We start from the raw sequence: 27,890 nt of genomic DNA, 5'->3' as shown, positions 1-27,890 counted from the left end.
ACTAAAACAATGAAATAGACAGCCAATCAGGAACAGCTTTTCATTTGCTGCTGTCTATGTGTTCCAAACTAATAATAACAAGCATAACCAAAGTCTCTGTTATCCAGCATCTCAAGCAAGGCAGATGAAGTATGACAAGCAACTGACAGTTATTCAAGCTGATGTGCATGGCAAGCATTCAATCTGATCTACAATGTTTCACTTACAACAAGCACAGGTGCACTCAACTAAACTTATTTACAAAAGAAGAACAGAATATTTTTTTTCAACTAGGAAACATTGAATACCATGTTGGCATGTTACTGCACCTTATGTTTAATTTCAGTTTGTGTTTATCGCCAATAAAGGAATATCGGGCCTCAACATTAAGATTTAATATAAAATTGTAACCATTCTTGATGGAGGAGTTAAGTAGTTTAACCATTTTTTGACTAATCAAAATACAGACTTGCATAAAATCTTCTCTAAATTAATGTGAATTTGCTGGAGGCCTATATGTTTGCTGTTGTTTTTTTTTTGACAGAACCAAGAGCTAAAAGAAACAATTTGATAAAAAAAAACATTTACAGTAAATCAGTGGTAATGAAAGCAAAAATATAAAATATACCACTTACAGAGAATATAGGGTTAATTTAAAAATGCATAATTTTGACATAATCCATTTTTTAAAAAAAGTATACTGTCATAAAAACTGTATACTTTTGTTAATGAAAGTACAGTAAAAATATGTGTAAAAAAGATTGTCATATAAAACCTTAATAAAAAATAAAACCAATTGACTCTTTCAATACCCAGTATGGTTTTTTTTTTTAAATTATGAAATTTATCCAATGATTAATTATTAATTTTATTCAGGCATTATAATTATAAGAACTAACATTAAAGTCTATTAGAAATACTGAACAATTAATTGACTAGGAAAATATTATTTACCCACTAATTACAGCAACTCCAATGATATTTGAGCTGGTTGTAAAACTCTATTACTTCAAATCTTGTTAAATAAACCTTGGCAGGCAAATTATTTTTACAACAGTTTGGAATGTTTTTAGATGAACCAGTCTAGAAAATGTGGGAAATATTTTATAATAACTAGAGAACTCATCTGGATGCCATACTCTGCTGACTAGAATAACAAACCATGAACACTCAAACCCTGTAATAATATTAAGTAATTAGGTACCAAAATTTGGCTGCTATAAAAAACATGCTAGGGCAATTTAGACTGTAATTTGTAATTATGTCATGGAAAATTAAGTTTATTAAACTTATTGTTATATAATTTCCATTATAATATTATTTTAACATAATAAATTGAGCTAAATTAAGCCATGAATTGAATTGTTAAGACCTTGAAGAATATACAGGAAAATATTGTTCCCTTGAGATTTAACATATTGTATATATATGCTTGATAAACAAAATAGCTAAAATAATGATGTCATGGTAAAATAATACTTTTAATGTTAAAAACCTCAACCATATTTTTTTTGTTCTAACCTCAAGTAAGTACCAGTGATTGTTACATAAATAACATATTTTATTAAAATTGTAAATTGATTGTATTTAATATCCAAACACAAACATAATTTTAAAAACTGTAACCACTGTGTCATGCAAATTAAATACGCAAATGGTTTTTTTTTTAAATACTTGAGATTCTTTTAAAAATATTGAAAATGAAATGTAAAAAGGGAGAAATCTGGCAACTTCTTAAAAATAAATATCCTAAACTTTGTGACATTAATCCTTTAAAAAATCATTTAATTAAAAACTAAATTTAAAAAAAATGGAAATTACTTAGTTTGGATTTCATATTCAACAAAGGAAATCCGTGTCCATCTAATACAAACAGATATTCCAGCAAACAAGATTGCTCCAAGACTAGTCCAAGACATGATGGTGATAACATGATTGTAAGACAAGACGTGATGAAAAACCATCTCTAGCAACAGACCAGTCCCAACTAACAGCTTTATAAGAACCAGTCCCACATAAAGGACTCTAGTGAACCATGTGTGGAATTTTTCTTTGAACTTCTGCTGCCTTTAGCATGGGTTAGGTGTATAATGTTAGCAGCTAATCAAGAAGTAAATGATACTGAAAAAAACAACTATAAAAGTAACCTAATTTATACAGTTCTGAATAAAAATTGAATTATGAACTGTAACTTAATATATTAATACGTATGATGTAAGAGATTTCTACAAAATTTGATCAACAAACTACTTTCTTAAATTTAAAAATGGATCAGTAACCTACTTCATAAAAGTTTCAGATTTGTAAAAATCTGCTTATAGGAACTCTTGCAAGACATTTAATCATTTTTATAACAAGGTTTTTTTTATGGCTAAGACTTGCATGACGTAGATCACACACCAGTACATAAATAATTAATAACAACAGCTCCACCTAGAAAACACATTCAAATGAATGAGATAGACACCAGCGCATGTGTAAAACAGTCAAAAATACTCAAGCACTCAACAAAAGCCTGTCTATGTAACATCAAGAGAGTATACCAAGAAAATACTGAAGGAACACATTCACTGTATTCATTGCTACATGAAATTAGGATAAAATAGAACCATATCATCATTTTGTAATTGAACCCACAAGAACAGGATCAAATACTTTTTTTGTTTAATCTTCCATTTTTTGTATCCTATTGCTTTTTTATTATTTTCAGTGGAAAAAAAAAGATTATTTTCCTATAAATAACACACTTATAATAATTGGGCCCAGTAAATTCATGTTTATATCACTATCAAGTAGTTTTACTGAAAACATTAATTTTGATAAATACAGTTCTATACCATTATTATTTCATAATTAGAAAAAATATTTTCAAAATAACTGCCACTTTTAAATTAAAAGACTGACACAAGATGTGAGATTACTCAAATGTCTAGGTGATGAAGCAGACAACTAAATCAATAGCTAAAAATATTACATCAAAATCAATAAATTTAGGTTTTTTCTTCATTATCTGATTTTTTTCCCCCCTTGATTTTCACCTCCTCCTTTTAAAAATGCCATGAATTTTTTTTCTTCTGAAAGCTAGCCCTGAGCTCTTCAAGTAATGGGAATGGATTTTTTAAAAATCTTTGAAAGATTCCAGGAACAAGAATATACCTGAGACTACAATAAACCAATTGTTTTCCCAATTATTGTTTTCAGTCTACCCAAAGGCAAGAATAAAATATACCGAAATAAAAAGGCACCAATTTTACCATTTTATCATCTTTAAAAATTAAGAAAAAACTACTGCTTAGAAAATTTCTTTAAGTTTTAATTTTTCACTCAGCTTTTCTATAAAAAAAATTGTTCATTCGCAAATTTATTTTAATTAAAAAGAAAATCAATACTGTCTATACCATCGCAAGGTCTGTTTGTGAAGTTCTCTAACAAAAATTGATCTAAACCATCACAATTTCTAGTAGTGAACCCGTCTAACAAGTATATCTCAGTTTGTCAATACCAAAACAAAAATACCACCAACTGACCTTGAACCTATAATATCAGAGTGAACCAGTTATAAAAGTAATAATGTAAATAAAACAACAGGAACACAAGTCCTCTCAGTATTTTTAAATACTGAAAACTGGATGGAAACTAAAAAAATGAAATGTTTATATTTTAAATTTAAGCTGTTGGATTCTCTGGCGGCTTCTCTGGTGTCTCGGGTGTTATCTTGATCTCTGTGGTGGCAGCAGGCGTGGTCAGCTCTTCAGTCTGAAAGTTTTAAAAATTACAGTTTATTTAAAATAGTATTATGTTTGATTTAGTAGAGCAAAACTGTTAATTATACTGATGTTAATTTTAATCTATGTTAAGTTGTCCAGTTTATTGGGAAGATTAAAAGAAAACAGACCATTAATCCAAGATAGTGTTTAAAAAATTGACAGACATGAGCAAAAAATAACAAGATTTATGATTTTAGTAGAAATAGTATATTACCAGCTAACATTCAGGAGAGCCAGCACCTAATTAGGTGAGCCAGTAACTGACCAGCTACCATTCAGGAGAGCCAGAAATTATCAGGAGAGCCAGTAACTAATTAGGTGAACCAGTAACTGACCAGCTAACATTCAGGAGAGCCAGCACCTAATTAGGTGAGCCAGTAACTGACCAGCTACCATTCAGGAGAGCCATCACCTAATTAGGTGAGCCAGTAACTGACCAGCTACCATTCAGGAGAGCCAGAAATTATCAGGAGAGCCAGTAACTAATTAGGTGAGCCAGTAACTGACCAGCTACCATTCAGGAGAGCCAGAAATTATCAGGAGAGCCAGTAACTAATTAGGTGAGCCAGTAACTGACCAGCTACCATTCAGGAGAGCCAGCAACTAATTAGGTGAACCAGTAACTGACCAGCTACCATTCAGGAGAGCCAGAAATTATCAGGAGAGCCAGTAACTAATTAGGTGAGCCAGTAACTGACCAGCTACCATTCAGGAGAGCCAGCACCTAATTAGGTGAGCCAGTAACTAATTAGGTGAACCAGTAACTAATTAGGTGAGCCAGTAACTGACCAGCTACCATTCAGGAGAGCCAGAAATTATCAAGAGAGCCAGTAACTAATTAGGTGAACCAGTAACTAATTAGGTGAGCCAGCACCTAATTAGGTGAGCCAGTAACTGACCAGCTACCATTCAGGAGAGCCAGCACCTAATTAGGTGAGCCAGTAACTGACCAGCTACCATTCAGGAGAGCCAGCACCTAATTAGGTGAGCCAGTAACTGACCAGCTACCATTCAGGAGAGCCAGAAATTATCAGGAGAGCCAGTAACTAATTAGGTGAGCCAGCAACTGACCAGCTACCATTCAGGAGAGCCAGCAACTAATTAGTTGAGCCAGCAACTAATTAGGTGAGCCATTAACTGACCAGCTACCATTCAGGAGACAGTAACTGACCAATTAGCATTTAGGTGAGCCAGTAACTGACCAGCTACCATTCAGGAGAGCCAGCAAATTATCAGGAGAGCCAGCACCTAATTAGGTGAGCCAGTAACTGACCAGCTAACATTCAGGAGAGCCAGAAATTATCAGGAGAGCCAGCAACTAATTAGGAGAGCCAGCAACTAATTAGGAGAGCCAGCAACTAATTAGGTGAGCCATTAACTGACCAGCTACCATTCAGGAGAGCCAGAAATTATCAGGAGAGCCAGCAACTAATTAGGAGAGCCAGCAACTAATTAGGAGAGCCAGCAACTAATTAGGTGAGCCATTAACTGACCAGCTACCATTCAGGAGACAGTAACTGACCAATTAGCATTTAGGTGAGCCAGTAACTGACCAGCTACCATTCAGGAGAGCCAGAAATTATCAGGAGAGCCAGTAACTAATTAGGTGAGCCAGTAACTGACCAGCTACCATTCAGGAGAGCCAGAAATTATCAGGAGAGCCAGTAACTAATTAGGTGAGCCAGTAACTGACCAGCTACCATTCAGGAGAGCCAGCAACTAATTAGGTGAACCAGTAACTGACCAGCTACCATTCAGGAGAGCCAGAAATTATCAGGAGAGCCAGTAACTAATTAGGTGAGCCAGTAACTGACCAGCTACCATTCAGGAGAGCCAGCACCTAATTAGGTGAGCCAGTAACTAATTAGGTGAACCAGTAACTAATTAGGTGAGCCAGCAACTAATTAGGTGAGCCAGTAACTGACCAGCTACCATTCAGGAGAGCCAGAAATTATCAAGAGAGCCAGTAACTAATTAGGTGAACCAGTAACTAATTAGGTGAGCCAGCACCTAATTAGGTGAGCCAGTAACTGACCAGCTACCATTCAGGAGAGCCAGCACCTAATTAGGTGAGCCAGTAACTGACCAGCTACCATTCAGGAGAGCCAGCACCTAATTAGGTGAGCCAGTAACTGACCAGCTACCATTCAGGAGAGCCAGAAATTATCAGGAGAGCCAGTAACTAATTAGGTGAGCCAGCAACTGACCAGCTACCATTCAGGAGAGCCAGCAACTAATTAGTTGAGCCAGCAACTAATTAGGTGAGCCATTAACTGACCAGCTACCATTCAGGAGACAGTAACTGACCAATTAGCATTTAGGTGAGCCAGTAACTGACCAGCTACCATTCAGGAGAGCCAGCAAATTATCAGGAGAGCCAGCACCTAATTAGGTGAGCCAGTAACTGACCAGCTAACATTCAGGAGAGCCAGAAATTATCAGGAGAGCCAGCAACTAATTAGGAGAGCCAGCAACTAATTAGGAGAGCCAGCAACTAATTAGGTGAGCCATTAACTGACCAGCTACCATTCAGGAGAGCCAGAAATTATCAGGAGAGCCAGCAACTAATTAGGAGAGCCAGCAACTAATTAGGAGAGCCAGCAACTAATTAGGTGAGCCATTAACTGACCAGCTACCATTCAGGAGACAGTAACTGACCAATTAGCATTTAGGTGAGCCAGTAACTGACCAGCTACCATTCAGGAGAGCCAGCAACTAATTAGTTGAGCCAGCAACTAATTAGGTGATCCAGTAACTGACCAGCTACCATTCAGGAGAGCCAGAAATTATCAGGAGAGCCAGCAACTAATTAGGTGATCCAGTAACTGACCAGCTACCATTCAGGAGAGCCAGCAACTAATTAGGTGAGCCAGCACCTAATTAGGTGATCCAGTAACTGACCAGCTACCATTCAGGAGAGCCAGCAACTAATTAGGTGAGCCAGCACCTAATTAGGTGATCCAGTAACTGACCAGCTTACCTTCTCCACAGACTTTGGAGCCTCAGGTGTTGTGGGCTGCTCTGGCTTGCTGTCTGGCTCAAACTCCTCCGGGTGCTCCTCTACAGCCTCGTTCTTGCCCTCTTCTGTCTCATTTTCTACCTTCACCGTGCTGTAGAGAATACATTTCATTAGGCCAATGGTAAATCAATTGCCCTCTTCTGTCTCATTTTCTACCTTCACCATGCTGTAGGGAATACATTTCAACACATTCATTAGACCAGGGGTCTCCAAACTACGGCCCGCGGGCCAGATGCGGCCCTCGAAGACCTCTCATCCGGCCCGCGGAGATCTTTTTGTCCAAGGAAAAATCGTTTGTTGGTGATGGCTGAGGAACTTTGCCCAGAAAAATCAAAGACATGCCTGGAAGAAAGTGGCCCCCGAACTGAAAATTGATAGTTAATGCGGCCCTCGGACTGAAAAGTTTGGAGACCCCTGCATTAGACCAATGGTAAATCAATTCCCCCACCCCTCTTCTGTCTCATTTTCTACCTTCACCGTGCTGTAGAGAATACATTTCAAAATCAACATTAGGCCAATGGTAAATCAACCCACCCCCCCTGTACTCATGCAATGATGTAAAGTAGGTCAGGTGCTCATTGGTCAGCAGTATCAACCAATCAGGTGCATGTATCAGGTTATGCCACAGACAGATTATGGGGAGATTTTGGTCTGTAGAGTAGCTCACTTTTAGTTGAGGGAGTTAGCAATATTGGTAGAAATTGTTGAGTTGGTTGATAGAGACAGTTGATATTAAGTTATTTTTTATAAATTTTATAAATGTAGTTCATGCGTTCAAGGAATTCCATATTGGTTTTTTTTGTTGTTTTTTTTTAACTTAAACATGAATGGAACTGTTGGGGTCAGAGAAAAGCTTTTAACTAAAGGAAAATATCCTTATAGAAGAATATTGTATTCATTCAACCATTTTACATCTTACCACTTTGGTAAAACAATACACACACAAAATTTTTTTTTTTAAGACTAAATAGTTCTTAGTGGAGATGAAGCAAGTTCAGCATCTATGACCTCAGTATATGAAGAGATATTGTGTTAATGTAATTCCCCTACTATAGGCAACACCCCGCATAATTTTTAAAGTTCAACAGACATCTGTGTTGTATATTGACCCAAGAGAATTATCAACAACTATCTATGGGAAAATCAGGCAAAATCCAACTGGTCAAGATATACAAAGTGTAAACAGGACACACCTTGAGCAAAACAACATCAACAGACCGGTATTAGATTAGAAGCGGTGCTGAATGAAAAGCAGAGATGTGGTTATTCACAAGGTGTTCAGAGAATGATTGATGAACCAGGGAAAGAATCAATGAAATGACAGACAACCAAGCTGTTGTAAACAATCATGGGTGAGCACATCACAATTGAACTCACTCGTTTTTGATCAGCTTCTCTTCTTCAGCTGGGTCTCTGAAAAAAAAAATAATAATTAATTTTTTTTAAAATGTCTTCAGAATAAAAAAAAACAATAATAGGTAACTTAAATTTTCCCAATGTTATTGAAGAGATAAGTCCCCATTTTTTCTAGTTAAAATATAATGATGACAGAGAGCATATTAGTATTAATTAACACCCATCTTTGATATTTTCCTGGATTAAAAGTTCATAAATGTTTAAGCCACCAAAGTAGTTAAATAATGTGGGCTATCAATTCAAGTCTTAGTAATATTTAGATGTTATCTTATATTGACATTATAGTCCTAGCATCCATGTTTAGGTCAATAAAAAATATTAATATATTCTATTAAATTAAAAAGAATCACTCCCCATCCCCACTCATTCAACTTATGTTTGAAAGAATTACTCACTTTCCATCCTCACCCTTGCCCCTCTCCTCTTCCCTGCCAGTTCCGATGTTCTGACTCAGTCTGTGAAGGAGTTCTGGTTTTTTCTTCCATATGAACACCACAATCACCACAATGAGGAGGACGAAGATTAAAATACCAACAATGATTCCAACGATGGCGCCAGACCCAACCCCTGCAGAACCTGATCAATAAAGTTACATTTTTTAATCAAAAATACACTGGTTGTTTTCTCCATAAAGTTTATTATCATTAGAAAACTGTAGAAATTAGAAACATCTTTTTTTTAATTTAAAAGAAATGTTTTTTTCAAATAAATTAATTTTTAGATAAATAATTTCAAATAACCCTTTACTATTTGGTGGCTTCTCATGGTGAAATAACAATGAAAGATGTTGAAATTGTAATCACGCCACTAAATTTAGTTACTTCACATTTAATTTTTTTAAATAGATGAGTGATACATTTTTTTATCACCACTTATTTTATAGCTAATTCAAATTTTTTCAGATATTTAAAATGACATGCATATTGTGTTGATTATCAATTTGATTGAATACCCATTCTACAGTATAAGTCCTTTGTGGGCAGATTTTAACACATCACATTGTATTATGATTTTAATTAGAAAGAGGAATAGATTTAACACATTAAAAAATTGATTAAAAAAGCAGTTGTTTGTATGTCTGTACATTTAGAAGGTATCTCTTAAATTTTTCTTAAAAGTATGAAGGTGGTATAAAATGTATGAAAACTGTTATAAAGTTGATTTAGTAGAGTAGGCTTTTAACTAAGTTGCTGTTAGTTACTTACTGAAACTTTTTATTATTATATATTCATACTTATGATAAAAATATATATTAATAATGAAAGTTAATTTTGAATTAATGATTTACATAAATTTGAATGAGTTTGTATTTGCTGTTAAAGTAATAATGAAAACTGTTATGATTAAATAGGGGCAATCCATGAATCTAGAGTGATGTTCAAATGGTTAATGGTAGTATATTCAACAGTTACTTACCTTTGTTATGAGTAAGAAAACATTAAAGTTACATTACCACAAGAAAAAGAAAATATTGAAATTAATACACAAAATTAATTTTAATTATTTAGAGTTATCTCAATCTTTTAAAATAGTCTTTTTTTTTTTTTAAATTGTATTCAAATTAAACAAAAACTAAACAAAATCTTTAAAAAGAAATCAAATTAATAATCAAAGTTAGATTTTTAGAATACTGTGTCTTGCATGCTTTAATACTATTTATATATATATATATATATATATATCTGTAATGAGCAATTAACAAATAGCAACTTAATGTATAAAATTTAAAATCAATCTTTAAAATAAAAGATAACTTATTATCAAATCTAAAGTGTATTAAAGTAAAATCCATCACCATTTCAAAACAAATTTTAAAAAATATTAAGAGGCTAAATAAATTTATTTTGCGCATTTCAGAACATTTAGACATAAAGCAAGCTGAATAATATTTCTTAAGAAGCAAAACTACAGCATGGCAAACATGTTGATGCAGTAAACTTTTTTTAAGAGACCATCATTGATTTTACTTACATACCCGATTACTTCTATTTCTAATTTAATCACACTTTCCATACTTTTAAAAAAGTATTTATTTCTAATTAGTAATTAATACCTGAAGGAAATACTTGTCATGAAAATTGTTGAAGACACCATTCTCTCAAGACAATTACCAGACATTGTAACAACAAGTAACTTGCAAGTAGATTAGACAAAGCAGCAAATGAAAATAATTTCTGAACAAACTTTTCAATAGCTAGCAGCAAACAGAACTATCCTGCTATAAAGGGGAGCAACTATATGTAGGATTTTGGAGTGGTAACTCTTCATAAACAAAAAAAAACAAAAGACTTCTAACTGCTTTTGTGTACGTTGAAATGAAACTAAATGCTGTCCACGGCCATGCAAATAATTGATGTCATGCAGATGTCTTAGACAAGACTGTGATGACCAAATGGATGACATATTTTTGCATGGTGTGTAGTTAAATGCCAGTTTAGCTATAATTATCAAAGATATTTTTTTTTAATTTCAGCCTGACAGGTAATTAATTTAGATACAGGACTTCAAAGCTCCAAGAATTGCCTATGCTGGTTAGAAAAGATGTCATTTAACTATTACCCGTGATTATAAATATTTTTTTTATATTACAGGAAAACACTTATCAAATATTTGCGCTTTAATTAAAGTTGGACTAAACATCATCATTTTTTTATGACTATTTAGTCATTATAGTCTTCATCTTAAAATTTTGTTTCATTTAAAACTGGAAAGAATTTATTTTTTTTAAATTTCTCCAACTTTTTACTTAAGTATTTGGTCCTTCTACTGTTTATGGGTTAAACTGTCCCAGATCCCCTGATGTTCTATGATGCTCAAAATATCTTTTTCTTATGAGCTTATAACATCAGTTTAAAAGAAGAAAAAAAATAATAAACCAGATTCTGATTTTTGTGATGACAGCTAAAGGGAAGCAACCCAATATTTGAACAAGGTTACAGTACTCCACAGTAATGGTATTAATTTCTTTAAAATGTTGTGACTGTCTATGAATGTCCGGATGGAAAGTTTATGGTGAAACACAATTTACCACAATTTTTTTCCATGCAGTATTTTAGACTTGAGTTACACACATAAAAAATTTTAAAAGCTTGGAGCAGTGGACAAGAAATAAGGTTAGTAGGTAGAGCATTGTGAGAGGGGCAGTAACTAGGGATCTACTTGTCTTGAAGTCGAAGTAAAAGCTGAGCACAGTCAAACATTGAAGTTACTGCTGGGGAAACATCGTGAAGCTTGGCATTGGTAGAGCTACATTTCAACAAACAAATATCTGGCAAGTTTCAAAATTCAGAGTCGGGGACCAACTAATTGGAAAATTTAATATGCCAAATTAAAAATGCCCTATAAATTATGGGAAACAATTTTAATAAAGATCTTTTAAATATCCTTGTTCCTTCTTCAAAACTTGAGCCATAGAACACAAAAAGTTAATGCAACAGTGCCACTTTGGCTTCATTGCAAAATAATTAACATAAAATACGAGAAGGTGGAATTAAAAATGCTTCTTATAATGAAGATAGAATTCATGGGAAATATTCTGAACAAGATTTTCTGATACTTCAAAAACTGATCAGGAAAATAAGCAGAGAATTTCAAGGACATTACAAACCAATTTCTTTTTCATAGATAGTCAGTTCGCCAGTGAAGATCAAAGATTTTTTTCAAAAAGTTGAGAGAAAAGGGAAGACTTGCTTTTTTTCAAAGGTCAAAACTGATAACATTTGTAAAACAACTAAATAAAGAAAATACTTAGTAGAGCAATTTTTGGTCTTTTTTAATAAATGCAATAGTAAAAGAATTTTGGTTTATTATGTTGTGTTTCAATGCATTATTCTACTATGTGACAATAAATTTACTCCAAATTAATTTAACAACATAAATAAATTGTTTTCTTTAAAAAGGAATCATGGCAGATTTTTCAAAAATTTTATTTGTTTAAAATCAGTACAAGACAAATTGGCAACATCTAGAGAACTGAACAATAGCTACAATTTAAATTAACAAACATTTATTTAATAATCTTCTAAGGAAATTTGATCATAAAAGTCACATTTGACATTATGACTTTTGACATTAAAGAAAATCAACAACTGATTTTACATGGAAAAAAAAAAAACAACCACCGACAGCATACACTGGCTAGAGAAAAATGGAGCCTTTCTCTTTGTTTTTTATGTGAATTGAATTCTACATGTAAACAGGCAAAATGTTACATGGTCACATGGTAGTGGACAAAAATATCTAACATCAAATTTATTGATAAACACAAATAATGAGAAACTTCAGACACATTCAACGTGATAACAGGCATCCATGGGAGCAAAAAACGGATTGAAAATTCAAAGCTATTTTACAAATCTGTGCACACATTCAGATTGATAGGAAAATTGAGTATTGAAAATAATTTCCAAAAAAGAAAACTATTTTTACAACTTCCGAAAAAAACCCAGTAGATCTAGTAAATAATTAAAGAAAATATGGTGATACTTTATTTAAATTTGTTAAAAGGTTTATATTAAAATTAAAGGTTTAGATAACAACTCACATTTTTTTTAAGTTAAGCTGTGTCAAGATTGTAGCAAATTTTAATGCTACGGCTAAGCATTTAAAAATTACAAATCAATTCTCTTTAAAAATAAATCAGTACCATAAAATTTCGGCTGACTAACTAAAAACTGTGCTGAGCATTTTATTGTCAGACTTTCCAAGATTCTACACTAGCTAGGCACAGATAGAAAGAAAAAACATGTTGACACCTATGGTTACAACCAATCCCTGAAGTTTGAGGGGTGCATATATTGAACTCCACTGGACTATTAAGATTGGTGGGAGGAGAGGGGGACAAAAACCCAACTTGCAGATGTTAACAAGAGCACCAAATTTTTTTATAAAATTGCAGAATCTGGGGGAGCCTGCAACATTTAAGAAAAGCTTTTGAATTCTTCCAAGTACAAAACTTCACTGATCATTTCCAATTGATGGGGGCTACTTTAGATGTCCTAGTCCAGTGGAGTAGGATGATTTAGTGATTCCGTTGTTGAACACTACATACACAGTGGCCATTGTTAGAATTACATCTTACGATCAGTTCAAGATGATTAAATGGGATATAACCAAAGATCTATATTTTTTCAGCATTTTGCTATTTAGAAAGGCATTTGTTTTTAGGTCATATTTTATTGTAAAATTTAAAAAAAAACATGACTTAAAAAGTTGTATAACACAAAGTTTTGTAACATAATGTGCTGCCACTAATTTTGATTTTACAGTAACATGAAATTAAAAAAACTGGTTACACAAAATTTTACAAAGTGCTTTTTTTTTCAAACACAATTAAATACATATACCTACATAATACTAGGCAAATAAAAAATAAAAATGTCTACAATCTTGTTTGACCACACGTGATAAAAGTTTTAAAAAATGAATGAAATTATGTACATGTCCTAACCTGAAACATTTATAAATTAAATAGTGACTCAATAAATGGCTACACCTAGGAAAATCTGACCAATCCGATTTATGCAATATCTGCAGTGGAATAAACAATTATTTTTAAAAAATGTCTTGATGGCACAATTGTAATAGTTCAATGATTGCATTGAAGTTCTGGATCTATTATTTTGTCTGACTTATTAGGTTGATTCCCACTTGTTGCTATGGCGACTCCTTGAGAATTCTAATTAACTTTTAAAATATCTTTTTCTTAAAACTATAGCATTTATGCAAGCTAAAGTATTAGTTATATTGTTCAAATTGCACTCGATCCACATTTATAGCTGATTATATCCACAACTTATTTTTAAACTTGTCACTATTTCCTATCACAACACAAGCATTAAAATTCTGACAAGGTTTTTATTTTAATGCTAACCCTCTTTTGCATTTCAAAAGTAAAATGCTAAATTAAAATAGAAAAAATATAAATAACCCGGAGGAAAATAATGTCAGCAAAAAACAAAACTTGTTTATTTTAAAATTGAAAGAAACAATATGATGCCCAAATGTTAATTTGACAGTTCAACATTTAAAAAATAAATTCCGTTTACATTATTTAAAAATGTATTAACCAATATTTTCTCATTGCAAACTGTAGACATTAATAATCAATGCAACTGATATTCACAATATCAAAACAGGAAACATATGTGGAATTCTTACAGTATGATGTACATATTCATAAGCTAACTTGAATGCATATATTTACAGTCCAGTTTAACACCAAGTTTTTTGTCATACTTTCACGGACACTCAAATAATTTAATTTAAGTACAGGATATTCAACATCATTTTGTAACTCAGACATATTTAAACTACTACATGTCCAAGTTGTACTGATTTAAGAATTGGCTGTCATTCAGTTAGAACTGACATCAAAATGTTTATATTTTATTTTTATTTTCAAATTAAATTTTTACCAAAACAATTTCTTTCTGTATTATTTTTTAACTTCCATAGAAAATGTGTATCAATGTTTTATTATTTGTGAATAAAGTGTTACTTGGTGAACAATAATTGGTTAAAATTGCACATTTACCATCATAACTAAAGCAAAAGAAGCAAAAAAGTGACATATTCATTCAAAACACATACATCTAAAATAAAATGCTTCACCCTAGCGTATCATTGAATAATCAATGCATTAAGAACATTCAGATGTATTATTAAATAACAAAATCACAAGAAAACCTCCATTATTGTGTTGGTGTGTGTTGAAAACAGAGCAACTTAGAACCAGGAAACCTCCCCCACCCTGTAAGCTAACATTTGGAACAACATTTATTTGGCATATGAAAAAAATCTGGCAAGTTTCCCCCCACCCCCCTTACAACCAAAGCTTGTAGTCTGCCGTACAAAACAAGTTCAGCACACACACACAGTACAACATCTCCACCTATATTTAGAGCTGTATCAAACCGCTACTACAACCTCCACTGCTCAACTGAACAGCACCCAGCATGCCACCAGGCATTGGCAAGCCTCAACCTCGAACATAATCATCTTAATTACCAGTTTTGAATAATTAAGCATGAGAAAAATAAAGTTAAACATGCAGTTCCGCATTTTCTATATAGATACAAAGCCTTTTAGTGCAGGTCTTTTCCCCCCCTGTTGTATGCCTTTGTTTAGCTGCATCTGTTTATTTACGTATAAATAAGGTGCAATGAATCAGCGGCACTATCAAATAAAAAGGGGGGATGAGGGTTGCATAACTGACCACAACAGGTAACCCATCAACACATTATGTAACATTGGCAATGGCAAATAAAAAAAAGACAAGCTTCCAAAAATTCAGACCAAGCAGAAATTATGCAAACAATGCAGACAAACCTTTAAGAATCACAGAAAACTATATATGGCAAATACAGATGTAGAAATTATTGGTCTTCTGATTTTCTCATTAGAATAATACTTGTGTAGTTTTAAAATTGCTGTAGATTAATTTTTGTTTTATTTATTCAGTGGCATTGTTTAAAAAATTGCAATAAGTAATAATTACATTATGAAAATTATAAAAAAAATTGGTCAGAATCTTTTGTTTTTGTAGTCATTGATCAGGGCATGATAATTGAAAAGCAATATGTTCTACAGAGACTTGTTGTTACCGATAACATAAAAAGTTGAAGTAGTGATGAGGGGATAAAATACAATTTTTTTAGTATGTGTTGTAGGCTTGATGGAGCTTTCTTGCTTCATTCAAAACAAGGTCAAGGTTGATAATAGAAGGTCATGGTCACCAGAGAGTTGACAGGCATGCCAAGACTAGTAGTAACAGGTTAGCCACAATCATGTTCGTTGAATTTTCTCCAACACTACCCACTGAAACGCAAGAAGAAATAAATTCTCTTTGAATAATGGTGATTAATTATGTTTTTTTTTTTTATTTTCAATTGGGTTTTTTTCTTGTAAAGTTTTTTTTTAATCGCCATCATTGACTTATTAGTAACATTTAATGAATCCATCTCTGTCAGCTGCAGGTAATTGTTTGGGTTTTAAAAAAAAACACAAATTACTTAGATTTCTTAAAAACATGAAGTGAAATCATCTGTAAAACAAACAATGAATATTAGTAGGTCCATAAGTTCATCTGGTGGATTAAGTTATTTCTTAATTCATCCTCTAGGCTTGGTGGTCACTTCTTGGCCAAGCTAGAGAAAAATCTGCCACATTTTTAAACACAGGCTGAAAAACTACTGGATCCATTGAAGCAAACAACAAAATGCTCTTGTGGGTATACAGGTGCAACACTGACACAGAACACACTCAGGTGACAAGCTATCTACAGGTGGTAGGGGTTGGTTGATTACTCAACAAATAAAAAAGCACCAAAACACTCAAGGGTAAAAACATATGCAGCCATTTTTTTCCTATTTAACTGCGATAATTTAAAACTGATTATTTTTTATTTCAAAAAGGTGGTATTTGTTGTAATCTTTTTGCCAAATTAGTTTAAGGTTAAGATTATGCAGAAGACCTGTAAGCTCATTATGGTTAGTTTGATTATTGTGAGAGTGTAAGCCTACTTTTATGCACTTTTTTAATCATGGTTAGAAATGTGTTAGCTATTTTTAATAAAGCAGAACTGTGGAAGCTACTTAAAGATTTGGCTAAAATTAAGAGGTATACATAAACTAAAAAGCAAATAAGTTAAAAGAGTTTGTGTACAATAAATAATAGAGGGACAAGAAAAATGTATTTTTAGAATGTTATTACGGTTATTGAATAAATTGAATAAATTGCTACTTTTTAGCTGCTTTAGCTCTAGTGTACACATCTTTTCAGTGAATATCACACACTCCACACAAGCTATCAAGTCCAAATACCAAAAATTTGCATTCCAGTCATTATTTTTTTAATCAGCTAACTACAGAGGGCTAGCTTGGTGCAAATATAAAATTATTCTACTACTGCTTCTTCTATGAAAATTTAGGTAAGTCACACAAGCAATACATATATTTAAAGAAAAATTTTGATATAACTGCAGAACTTTAAGTTTTGGTTTATGAGATTCATCATAAAGTTTTGAAATACCAGGAAAATAACATGAATATCCAATGACCTAAACTAGAAAAACTAATTTTAAAATTATTAATTAAAACTAAGTGAGGTTCTTTTTAAAGCTAATTTTCTAATACATATTTATTAATTTTTGTTTAAATCTATTTAGATCTAGATCTAGATCTAATATAAGAAAATAGAGTAATATTTTTCTTATCATTTTTCTTTTATAAACTTTTTAAAACTAGATCTAATTGCATTTTAAAGAGTCAAGAGTGATTTGCAAAATGATGTATTATAAGCTTAACTTACAAAATTAAGAATCAAGTAATAAATTAATAAATAACATGGATGGCTTAGCTGATTAAAATTTAACACAAAAAAAATGAGGAAAATTATTACAATTTTAAAAAGTAGAACAAAATGAAAATAGCAAGCTCAAGTTCAATGATAGATCTAGATGATATGAATTTTAGAAGTCCTTGCTTGTCCTTCAAGTCATTAGCTTGACAAAGTTAATTATCTTGGTACAACTTGATCAGCCATCTTGATTCATATTTTTTTATACTACAAATAACTAAGGCAAATGAAATTATCAGTAACTGAATCCCTGGCTAATGAATTGCTGTGCACAATCGTTGAAGGAACTGATGCCTTCTGCTTCCAATTTTACTTCAGGAAATAAAGCATGCCAACCGGCTATAAATAAACTAAGTCATGTGACCAGTAAAAATAAACTATGCCATGTGACCACATGTGTGCAAAACATTAAATCAACATTTCATAACAAATGAAATAGGTCACATTCTATATTTCGTACTAACTGAGAAAAAAAAAATCACAAATCTAGGCAGTTAAAAAGGTTCTTAGTATATTCTTTTATTTAAACACTAAGGGAAAAAAGTAATACATTGAAACACAACCTAATAATGTGGTGCTGTATTAGTGGAAGACATTTGATCATGCTTGGGTCTCTTCAATTGTCTAGAGCTAAAGGTTGAGTACTTGGCTATTTAATCAAGGTGGGAGGTTAAGATAAAAATTCAAAGATGTCTTTGGACAAAAACCCACAAGCCACATAAATAGATGACCACATTTTCTTTTATTATAAACTGGTTTCAGATGAAAATTATTTTTAAAAATTAACATTATTGTATTGCTGTACAGCATATTTGTATTTCAAAAGTCTGATGAATTTTCTCTTCTTCTTTTTTTTTTGGTATTTTTTTAAATAAAATTTTATAATAGCTACAGACTGTAACAGAAAAATCTATTTTTAAAAAACAGAAATACTTCAAAATTATGACTAGTCCAAATTTAAGATATAGTTTGAAGACAGTGTAACCACCACATTTATTTACATGTATGGTTAAAGCAAAGGCCTACAAAAATTCTAATTTTTTTTAAAGATATTATGGAAAAAAATTCTAATTTTTTACTGGGTTTTTGTCAACATAGACTAGGAAGAAAGACAAGTAAGATTAAAACACAGTATTAAGATATCTATTAAATATAGATGTACTACTTATTTTAAAGCCACACCTGTTTATTTTGTTTCTTTGTTTTTTATAAATGATTAGCATAAATATGCTTTGATAAAACTATAAATAGTTTATCAAAAGAGTTGGAGGAAAAAATGAAAGATCAACCCAAGTTGCACAATGAGTTCATGCCAACAAAAGACAAGCACACACAACCCCGCTGAGACAGAGAAAAATACTCCAGGCCTCAAGGTGAGCAAAGTCAATATCTTTTTGCAGGCGTTGCAAGCCATGTTAAAAATCATACTGCTTTGCAAACATTCAATGCGCAAGTCATGCACAGACAACTCGTAGCAGGTCAACTCATTGGATCAAGAATTTTAGCTGCTGAAATAATTATGGTGAAGTAATGATCCAATCAACAATTTTTAAACCAGCTGTTCAATTCAATGAGGAATAACCAATCAAATCAATGAAAAACTGAGCACCATTTGTGGGTGCTTAAATAAACAAAAACAAGATAGCCAAGAAAAATTCACCTGAATTCAAGAAGAACAAAACCATTTGGTAAAAATTTTGAACAGTCGGATCCATGACAAACAATAAGCATGAACACAATGATAGCAAGTTAGAGACCAAAATCAAAACTTCCAATTTTTCTGTGCGGCCAATGCAGATTTTAAAAAGAAAGTTATTTTAAAATTGAAACTAAATAATAAAAAAAACTTCCATTCAATGTCTTTAAATTTTTCATCTCTTTAAGGGACTGAATGTTGAAAATTGAAACGCAAAATAAAACAAACAAAAAAAGTAAATCAGACAAGGGGTGCTTAAATAAAACATTAAAAAGGTTTGCCTCAACTGGTGACAAGCCGACATTGAATTGCAGAGTTTAATTGACAAAAATGAATCATATCAATGGTGGAGCTGATCAGCTGACTAAACATTTAATAAGCTGAGACATGGGCAAACCTTTTTCTGTCAAACAAAACAAACACAGAGAGAAGCTCCTGCAGCATAAGCTCGGATGCAGATGAAGAAAATTGCCTGTAACAATACCTGTCTCATCTGCTGATTCAGATGAGCTGCTTAAAACCTCATCGTTAGTTTCATTTTTTCTTTCTTCACTCTTATCAACTTCAAGTATTTTGCTTACATTACCATCCGTACTTTTCTCTGACTCCTCAATTACCTCGCCTTCAGGTGGTGAATATCATACGAAAAATGATAAATAAAATTCATTTTTATACATGAGGAAAAGAAGAATAATTTCTTTTTTTCAATAATCTATAGCCACAATTTTTTTTTAAATTAAAAAAATAAATTGCTTTAGAAAAATACTGGGGACAAACACCTTTTTTTTCGGAAAGAAAACCTATTAGTTATTACTGAAGTTGATCAAAAGAAAACTGGTTAGTGTGTAATAAACAAACAGAAATGACGAATCCAAACTGAAAATTCTATACTCTGCTGCTGTCTCCACAACAAGGTCATGAGTTTGAATGCAACACAAGGAAATCAAGATTTTCACCCAACTGGTTATGAGAGTAGTAGAGGTTGACATACAACAGTGCAATCATTCTCATTGACAGAAGAGTTAAGTGAGTCAGGGTCTTGTTACCTACTGGCTACTTAGCATCAACATACTTTGCCACAGTTTGTTAGAAAATTTCATTGTTATAATGAAACCACTAGCTGAACATGTGACGGGACAAATTATTCTTACCAGCCTGACTAAGCTGAGAAGATCCTGGAAATGAAAACTTTATCATTTAAAAACTTACGGTCTAAATGAAAGAAAATGGGTTAGTTTTGTGAGATTCTGGTTATTAGCTGTTACATATATTAAATATATATATATATCAGAAAATAGATACATTGATTTTTAAAGTAAAGACTTTTTAAAATTCTTTTTAAAAAAAAGACTTTTTAAAATTCTTTTTAAAGTAAAGACTTTTTAAAATTCCTAAGTTAGGGTACAGAAAAGCAATAGATGTAATGAAAAATGATTTTTATTTATTTGATTAATAGTATATTTGTAAATAAGATTCGTTCTTAAAAGGAAATTAAAATTACCCTGTGGCTATCACTAAATTATAATAGCCTAGAACTATTAACTTATCACCTAAATTTCTAGACAATCCTGATTTTAGGTTTGCATATCACCCTCTCCACTCTGCAAGAAGCCTTACTAATTTGGTAACAAGGTTAAGCTATTTTTTTTTAATATGAAAGTACTACTTTTATAAATCTGTAACAGGTGGACAGTAGTTTTTCTTAATTTAGTTTAATCTATCAATCAATAAAAAAAATATAAAAAGACTACTTGAGAAAGAAAATGGAAATATTTAGTTCTATCATGGCAGAAGTTAAATGCAATGTTTGGGTTAGTAAAATCAATTATATAAAAAAAACTAGATCTAGCATAGGAGCTAAAGACTGGCAGTTTTACAAGAAAGTTTAATATAATTTATCTTTTATTTTCTAATGATAAAATTAATAGCTATCATGTGAAGAATTGGAATTTTAAATTACTTTTTAAACTCACAAACATCTTATTTTTTTATTTTTTTATTAAATGAATTTGCAAAAAAATTGATATTTAGCTCAAACTACAAGTAGAAAATACAGTCAAGCTCTTGAAGTAAATTCCTCTGTCTTTGAAATGAATATTTTTACTAAAAAAAAACTGAAATGTATATAGTTCAGAAACCCTAATTATCAGATATTCAAAAACAATTTATGAAATGGTCAAGCTGTCCAAATTGCTTTCAATCAAATTTTGAGTATATTGTTGTAGACATAACAGTGTTGGACTTCTTATGACTTGCATTTGTTAAAATATCTCACAACTTTTATCCAAGCTTTTTCATCTAACATAGTATTTAATATTTAAATAACAGTTTCTAATCAACAAAGTTGGACTTGAATATTTTTCAAGTTAAAAAAACGACAACACTAATTAACAAAAATGACTCACCTCCTTTGCCAGTTCTAATAATCTTTATCTCTACATCAGATTCCCCAATGTCATTGAAGGCTGTTAGTCTTATTTCATAATAGGAATCTTTTTGTAATCCAGAAATAGTGTAGCTTCGAGCTCCTCCTCCGTTGATGGTCCTTACTGTAGAGGTTGTGTCTTTATCAGCCTTGACTTTCCATTTAGTTGGATCATCATTAGCTTCAACTTCAACCTATCAAACAAAAGAGGAATATACAAACTGTAACTATAAAAAGATTAAACACTAGTGATTTACCAGGAAGTGAAACAATTAATAATTTAAAATTTTAATTTAAATTCTAAAATAATTTATTTTATTTGTATCTAGCAAGGCTGACTTTTGAGTTAGGTGGATTAGGGTTATGACACCACAATAAGTTATGGCATTCAACAGGTAGTTTTAGACCCAATAAACTATGGGTACCATTAGAAGTCTTCACAGGGTACACAGTTCTGAGCTAGCCTCCCCAACTACCCAGTTGTTAGTGTTTATAGATTATGGTAGATTAAAATTTTGGATTCTTATCATTTTTATACTCTATTTTTTAAAAATCCAAGGATATCTCCAAAAAAAAAAAATTAACTAGCTGCTAGTTGAATTAAAATAAAATACCAATGTAACCATTCTATTGACAATTTGAAAAAATATGTAACCATTCTATTTGAAATGATAACTATTTTATAGAAAATTTTAATAAAATAAGTTTTATAGACAATTTTAATAACATAAGTTACCAATGTGTATATAATTTTTTTAAAAATTCCTTACCATTGTATAAACAAAGTCAAATAACAGACATTCTATCGACAAACTGAGTCAAATAATGGATATTCTATCGAAAAGCAGAGTCAAAATAACACACCATTCTATAGACAAACAGAGTCAAAATAACACACCATTCTATAGACAGAGTCAAAATAACATACCATTCTATAGACAAACAGAGTCAAAATAACACACCATTCTATAGACAGAGTCAAAATAACATACCATTCTATAGACAAAGTGTCAAAATAACATACCATTCTATAGACGACTCTGAAGGATGTAATTGGAGAACCGCTGTTAGCAGGATCAGCCCACATGAGAACATACTGGGTAGCATCAGCTCCATTTGCGGGTGAGGTGATGTCCAGACGCAGAGGTTTACTAACTTTTAGGGTTTCCACGTTAAAAGGGTAATCTGTGCCCAGGCCTACGTTGTTCCTGGCTTTGACTCGAATTATATAAGACTTGCTAGGCTCCAGTCCGTCGACCTCCAACCTTGTGACTTGACCAGTTAGTGCTGGAACATTAATACAAACCATTTTAATTAATGGGATAAGAGTCATGGATTAGATAGCCATATATAAAATTTAAATCTGTTATAGAATCATCGAATTTGACTTAAGGGGACTTTTAACATTGGATGTATTAAAATAGTTTCAAAATACAATACAAAATAACAAAATTATTTTAGGCAATATTTCTCATTAAATTATACAGAGTAAAGGTGTATGTATATGCCACGTATTAAAGGTAAAATTATGTATATGCTCCCTGTTAAAGGTAAAAGTTTTTATATCCACCTCATTAAATTAAAGGCTCATGTATGCTACCTATAACAGTTTAAACACTGCCTGACTATCTATGACCAAGTACAATCCTACCATCCAATTTAGCCTGACTCTAAAGTACAATCCTACCATCCAATTTAGCCTAACTATGACCAAGTACAATCCTACCATCCAATTTAGCCTGATGCTATGACCAAGTACAATCCTACCATCCAATTTAGCCTGACTATGAAAAAACAATCCTACCATCTAATTTAGCCTGACTCTAAAGTACAATCCTACCATCCAATTTAGCCTGATGCTATGACCAAGTACAATCCTACCATCCAATTAAGCCTGACTCTAAAGTACAATCCTACCATCCAATTTAGCCTAACTATGACCAAGTACAATCCTACCATCCAATTTAGCCTGACTCTAAAGTACAATCCTACCATCCAATTTAGCCTGACTCTAAAGTACAATCCTACCATCCAAGTGTTGACAACTTACTGGCTTTTCCAGTCAGGGCTGTATTGTCAACCGTGTAGCTGTACTCAGTTACGGGTTGTCCCCCAGTGCGGGTTGGTGGCTCCACATTCAAGGTCACCATTGTGGTGTACGCAGACTCCAGAGATACCTTGGGTTGTTCTGGTGTAGCTGTGAACAGGACAACCAGTTCAAGTCAACCAGCAGCTTTATTGGTACATTTATAAAAGAAACTGACAACCAACAGAATAAACAACAAGCATTCCAGCACCCAGTTCTCTATGTTTGACAATTCAATAAATAAACATTGGCTAAAATAAAAATATTACCAGCACAGTTGTGGTGTCAAGATAAAATATTCTACAGTATAAATAAAAAAATTTGTTTAGATGTTTTTCTTTTCTTTTTTTTTTTTTTTTTATTTACTAGAATTTCCTCTCTTAATGCTTTTAATAAGATTAACGTTTACTTTGTACAAGTTGTGGTAACCTTTATGTCTTTGGTGGTAAAGACATAAAACTGTGGTAAATTTTATGTGTTGTGGCTGACTTAATGTCCAAAGTGGTAAACTTTATGTGTGCTGTGGTTGACTTAATTACCAATTGTAATTCACATGTTGGTATCAATTGTAATTCACATGTTGGTATCAATTGTAATTCACATGTTGGTACCAACTGTAATTCACATGTTGGCACCAAATGTAATTCAAACCATGAGATGACTACAGTAAAAAGTAAAAGCCTGGTAGAAAAAAAAAACTGGGTCTGCCCACCCAGTTTAACAATTTAAAATTCACTTAAAATGTTTTAGCAGATTTGTTAGCTTTTGAATGGAACTCACTCGCTTCTTTTAGTGTAATTTCCTGTGTTGCTTCACCAAAGCTGTTCTTGGCTTCACAGATGTAATTTCTGTACATTTGGGAGCTTGTTGAATCCAGTAGTATCTGCAGATACAACAGTTCAGATATGGTGGTCATAAAGCACACAATGTTACATTAGCAGCTAGAGCACACAATGTTATATTAGCAGCTAGAGCACACAATGTTACATGAGCAGCAGCTAGAGCACACAATGTTATATTAGCAGCTAGAGCACACAATGTTACATGAGCAGCTAGAGCACAAAATGTTATATTAGCAGCTAGAGCACACAATGTTACATGAGCAGCAGCTAGAGTACACAATGTTACATTAGCAGCTAGAGCACACATTGTTACATTAGCACCTAGAGCACACAATGTTATATTAGCAGCTAGAGCACACAATGTTACATGAGCAGCAGCTAGAGCACACAATGTTACATTAGCAGCTAGAGCACACAATGTTACATTAGCAGCTAGAGCACACAATGTTACATTAGCAGCTAGAGCACACAATGTTACATTAGCAGCAGCTAGAGCACACAATGTTACATTGTCAGCTAGAGCACACAATGTTACATTATCAGCTAGAGCACACAATGTTACATTGTCAGCTAGAGCACACAATGTTACATTAGCAGCTAGAGTACACATTGTTACATTAGCAGCTAGAGCACACAATGTTACATGAGCAGCAGCTAGAGCACACAATGTTATATTAGCAGCTAGAGCACACAATGTTATATTAGCAGCTAGAGCACACAATACTACATTAGGAGCAGCTAGAGCACATAGTGTTACAATTGCAGCAAGTAAAGCTGAAGCAGACAAGCCCATGTATTCCTGCATTTCTGACCAGCCCCCCCCCCCCCCCATATTCATGCATTTTAGAGAGAACAGCCACCCACCTCGAGATAGCCAGCGGTCAAGTCCTTGCCCAGCTGCCTGTTTTCGCTGATGGTGTAGGGCCCGCCATTCTCAATTCTGACTGGCAGTTTGGTTGGGTCGGCCTCATCCTTGATAATCCACTGAATGCCGGCCTTCTCGTTGGCTCTGGCCACACAGGTCAAGTTGGCCCTGTGACCGGCCCAGCCCCAGAACTCTTTATCTTTGAAATCTGTGTCAAAGTTGGGTTTGTCTGGAAATTTTTAAAAATAATTGTTAAATTCATTCTTAACTATGCACACAATAGTAGTTTATAATGGTTTAAATGCCAGGAGGATGTTTTCAAGGTTCAATAATTTTACCAGTAACAAGCATCACTATTTAAAAACTGGTCTTAACTTTAACCTATGTATAAACCAATCCCTCATTTAACTGCTATTCCTGGCCTAATATAGCAAAAACTTCAAGGTAATGCAGCATTGTCAGCCAGCATTTTTATAAGAACTTTTTAAATTGGTAGCTTAATTAAATCATTTCCTATCATCACACATCACCAAATACCAGACACCCTCAACATTGTCGTCAAATATCTCCATCACCACCAACCAACAAAACTACCATTTAAGTGGGCTGTTGTTGTTTTTTTAAATTAAGAACAGAGACAAAAAACAAACTACATGTCATTTTTCACCCCCTATGTTATGCAATGTCACAATACTCTTAAGCATTCCCCCCCCCCCCCCCCCCCCACTTCTGTGAAGTCATTTATAATTGATCAACATGTTGAAATAGCAGACATATTTAATGCTGATTGTTACGAACACCTTAAGATAATTAAAATATCCTGAAGCTAGCAACTTGTTTTGAAATCAAGTACTCTAACAAAAACCACAAAGCTTTTTGAGATAGCTAAATAAGCCTTGAGTTCATAAAATACATACAAGTCACTTTAAGCTTACACAGAACTTAATAAACATGTACAAATCTCTCTAAGATGATCAAATGTGGAACTTAATAAACATGTACAAATCTCTCTAAGATGATCAAATGTGGAACTTAATAAACATGTACAAATCTCTTTAAGATGATCAAATGTGGAACTTAATAAACATGTACAAATCTCTCTAAGATGATCAAATGTGCAACTTAATAAACATGTACAAATCTCTCTAAGATGATCAAATGTGGAACTTAATAAACATGTACAAATCTCTCTAAGATGATCAAATGTGGAACTTAATAAACATGTACAAATCTCTCTAAGATGATCAAATGTGGAACTTAATAAACATGTACAAATCTCTCTAAGATGATCAAATGTGGAACTTAATAAACATGTACAAATCTCTCTAAGATGATCAAATGTGCAACTTAATAAACATGTACAAATCTCTCTAAGATGATCAAATGTGGAACTTAATAAACATGTACAAATCTCTTTAAGATGATCAAATGTGGAACTTAATAAACATGTACAAATCTCTATAAGATTATCAAATGTGCAACTTAATAAACATGTACAAATCTCTCTAAGATGATCAAATGTGGAACTTAATAAACATGTACAAATCTCTCTAAGATGATCAAATGTGGAACTTAATAAACATGTACAAATCTCTCTAAGATGATCAAATGTGGAACTTAATAAACATGTACAAATCTCTCTAAGATGATCAAATGTGCAACTTAATAAACATGTACAAATCTCTTTAAGATGATCAAATGTGGAACTTAATAAACATGTTCAAATCTCTCCAAGATGATCAGTTGTGGAACTTTATAAACATGTACAAATCTCTCTAAGATGATCAAATGTGGAACTTAATAAACATGTACAAATCTCTCTAAGATGATCAAATGTGCAACTTAATAAACATGTTCAAATCTCTCTAAGATGATCAGTTGTGGAACTTACACAGAACTAAATAAATATGTTCAAATTTCTCTAAGATGATCAGATGTGGAACTTACACAGAACTAATTAAACATGTTCAAATCTATTTAAGATGACCAATCAGTTGTGGAACTTACACAGAACTTCCAGACTAACTGCCTGTGTGGCGTTCCCAACAGTGTTCACAGCACTGCAGACGTAGATCCCAACGTGGCTGTATCTGACGGGGTTGAAGGAGATGGTTTTTCCCGCTCTTTTGATGATGGCGTCAGACAAATCAGCGGGGACAAAAGTTTCAATTGTCAGTCCTTCCTCCTGGAGAGGATAGGTACAGTCAGCATTGAGGAATTGTAAAGTCAGCATTGAGGAAAGGTACAGTTAGCATTGGGGTAAGGTAAAGTCAGCATTGGGGAAAGGTAAAGTCAGCATTGAGGAAAGGTACAGTCAGCTGGAGGACAGATACAGTCAGCATTGGGGAAAGGTACAGTCAGCATTACGGAATGGTACAGTCAGCATGGGGGAATGGTAAGGTCAGCTGGAGGACAGATACAGTCAGCATTGGGGAAAG

General features: G+C 32.8%; 1 protein-coding gene across 5 annotated transcripts in view; it reads right to left on the bottom strand.

Moving 5' to 3' along the window:
• Window positions 1-27,890, bottom strand: part of LOC131953654 (neural cell adhesion molecule 1) — a 99,943-nt gene that overhangs the window by 1,285 nt on the left and 70,768 nt on the right. Inside the window, exons 9-20 of one of the 5 annotated variants that reach the window (XM_059316946.1) lie at window positions 27,460-27,637; window positions 25,452-25,681; window positions 24,526-24,628; window positions 23,710-23,856; window positions 22,684-22,946; window positions 21,640-21,853; window positions 20,386-20,409; window positions 19,719-19,856; window positions 8,577-8,757; window positions 8,143-8,178; window positions 6,727-6,856; window positions 1-3,735 (exon numbers count right to left, since the gene is read on the bottom strand). The exon at window positions 1-3,735 is cut by the window's left edge and continues 1,285 nt beyond it. In XM_059316946.1, coding sequence (XP_059172929.1) covers window positions 3,646-3,735; window positions 6,727-6,856; window positions 8,143-8,178; window positions 8,577-8,757; window positions 19,719-19,856; window positions 20,386-20,409; window positions 21,640-21,853; window positions 22,684-22,946; window positions 23,710-23,856; window positions 24,526-24,628; window positions 25,452-25,681; window positions 27,460-27,637 — 1,734 coding nt within the window. In that variant the 3' untranslated portion in view covers window positions 1-3,645. Of the gene's footprint in view, window positions 3,736-6,726; window positions 6,857-8,142; window positions 8,179-8,576; window positions 8,758-13,514; window positions 16,000-19,718; window positions 19,857-20,385; window positions 20,410-21,639; window positions 21,854-22,683; window positions 22,947-23,709; window positions 23,857-24,525; window positions 24,629-25,451; window positions 25,682-27,459; window positions 27,638-27,890 lie in introns of those variants that run through there. The other 4 variants (XM_059316947.1, XM_059316948.1, XM_059316950.1 and 1 more) reach the window with 4 other exon arrangements.

The sequence above is a fragment of the Physella acuta genome, unplaced genomic scaffold (genome assembly GCF_028476545.2).
Source record: "Physella acuta isolate Inbredline_101_S28 unplaced genomic scaffold, ASM2847654v3 ptg000937l, whole genome shotgun sequence".
Taxonomy (NCBI): Eukaryota; Metazoa; Mollusca; class Gastropoda; family Physidae; genus Physella; species Physella acuta.
Note: the sequence above shows the minus strand (reverse complement) of the source record. Positions and strands in the feature narration are given on the sequence as shown.